At 37.8% G+C, this 1135-nt stretch overlaps 1 protein-coding gene across 1 annotated transcript; it reads right to left on the bottom strand.

The window, feature by feature from the left end:
- Positions 1-24: 24 nt before the first annotated feature.
- Positions 25-1129, bottom strand: LOC124893393 (protein VAC14 homolog). Its single transcript, XM_047404405.1, has 4 exons — positions 1038-1129; positions 824-944; positions 438-599; positions 25-346 (listed from the first exon to the last, which is right to left on the bottom strand). The coding sequence occupies exons 2-4, from the start codon at positions 830-832 to the stop codon at positions 89-91; spliced, it is 429 nt and encodes a 142-aa protein (XP_047260361.1). The 5' UTR covers positions 833-944; positions 1038-1129; the 3' UTR covers positions 25-88.
- Positions 1130-1135: the final 6 nt, after the last annotated feature.

Genomic DNA, 1135 nt, shown 5'->3' with positions numbered 1-1135 from the left:
TTGCTTGCTTTTTGGTGCGCCTTTGAGATACCTATTTGTATAGCTGATGGGGTGTATTTGCTGTAATCATGTTTTTGATGTAAATTCTCTACTTTTGGTATATCTTTTGCATACAGGAGCTGTCCCCAATATTAATAAAATTATCTACCTTAACAAAATAAAAAGGAAACCACATTTCAAGGTTTAACAACTCGATAAAAGGACAAACCCAAAATACCTGCAGCCTAAGGTAAGCAAAGGTTGGAGTCTCCAGAAGGTGGATCAACTTATCCAGTTGGACTAGGAACTTCACATTGATGTCTTCCTCAACCAACAGATGGATAACAGAACTTGCATGTGGATATGCCTGTAAGGAAATTCCACACAGAAAAAAGGACGAAGTTTGTTTCAGTTCAAAAAGAGAAACTTGAGAGAGACAAGTGAAAGTCCTAGCTTACCTGAGCTAATAGGCAAAGGCTAATTATTGCCATTGGAGAATGGCACCATGATGCATATAAGAAAAGAAATAGGTTCTTCCCATCAGCATTGATCAGCGATTGTTTAAGAAGATCTCGAAGGTCAGACAATTCAGATGCAGTAAGCAGAATCAAGTTTAAGGCCTGAATTAGAAATAAGAAGATGCTCAGCCTTCCCTTTGATCATTGGAGTCAGTGTGAAACCAACCAGATGAGAACTGTATAATTCTAGGTTTCTCTAATATGTTTTTCAGTAAGTTTTTTTCCAATATGTTCTACTTAACAAAGCATAATAACTATCACTAATTATTTCGTCCCATTTGTCAGAATCAAGATAGTCTCCTGCTAAATAATCTCAGTAGTGAAACCTGAACCATGATAGATGCAAAATCCAAATCTGATTCCCCTTCAAGTATGCTAGACAGTTCACGATAAACTCTTTCAGCATCTAGAAGGACACACAGCCGACGAATTATCAAAGCTCCACGTCTGAGAGGATTCAGAAGGTAAGATCTCAAACAGAAAAGTATCTCAAAACACTTGAGAAACAAAGAAAAGACACATCCCACAAAAGAAAATTACTTTTCCAGGAGTGAGTGATCAAGCTGAAAATTATGAACTAGGAACACAACAAGCTGGCGGAAGTGTTGAGGGTCTTCAGCTATACATGCATGCACCTC

This window comes from Capsicum annuum, unplaced genomic scaffold, assembly GCF_002878395.1.
Source record: "Capsicum annuum cultivar UCD-10X-F1 unplaced genomic scaffold, UCD10Xv1.1 ctg5860, whole genome shotgun sequence".
In the NCBI taxonomy this organism is placed as follows: Eukaryota; Viridiplantae; Streptophyta; class Magnoliopsida; order Solanales; family Solanaceae; genus Capsicum; species Capsicum annuum.
Note: the sequence above shows the minus strand (reverse complement) of the source record. Positions and strands in the feature narration are given on the sequence as shown.

Bases quoted from the DNA above. Each gene is read 5' to 3' on its own strand.
- LOC124893393 (XM_047404405.1), bottom strand. The intron at 347-437 runs GTAAGCTAGGAC...ATTTCCTTACAG, and splicing joins GCCTTTGCCTATTAGCTCAG to GCATATCCACATGCAAGTTC.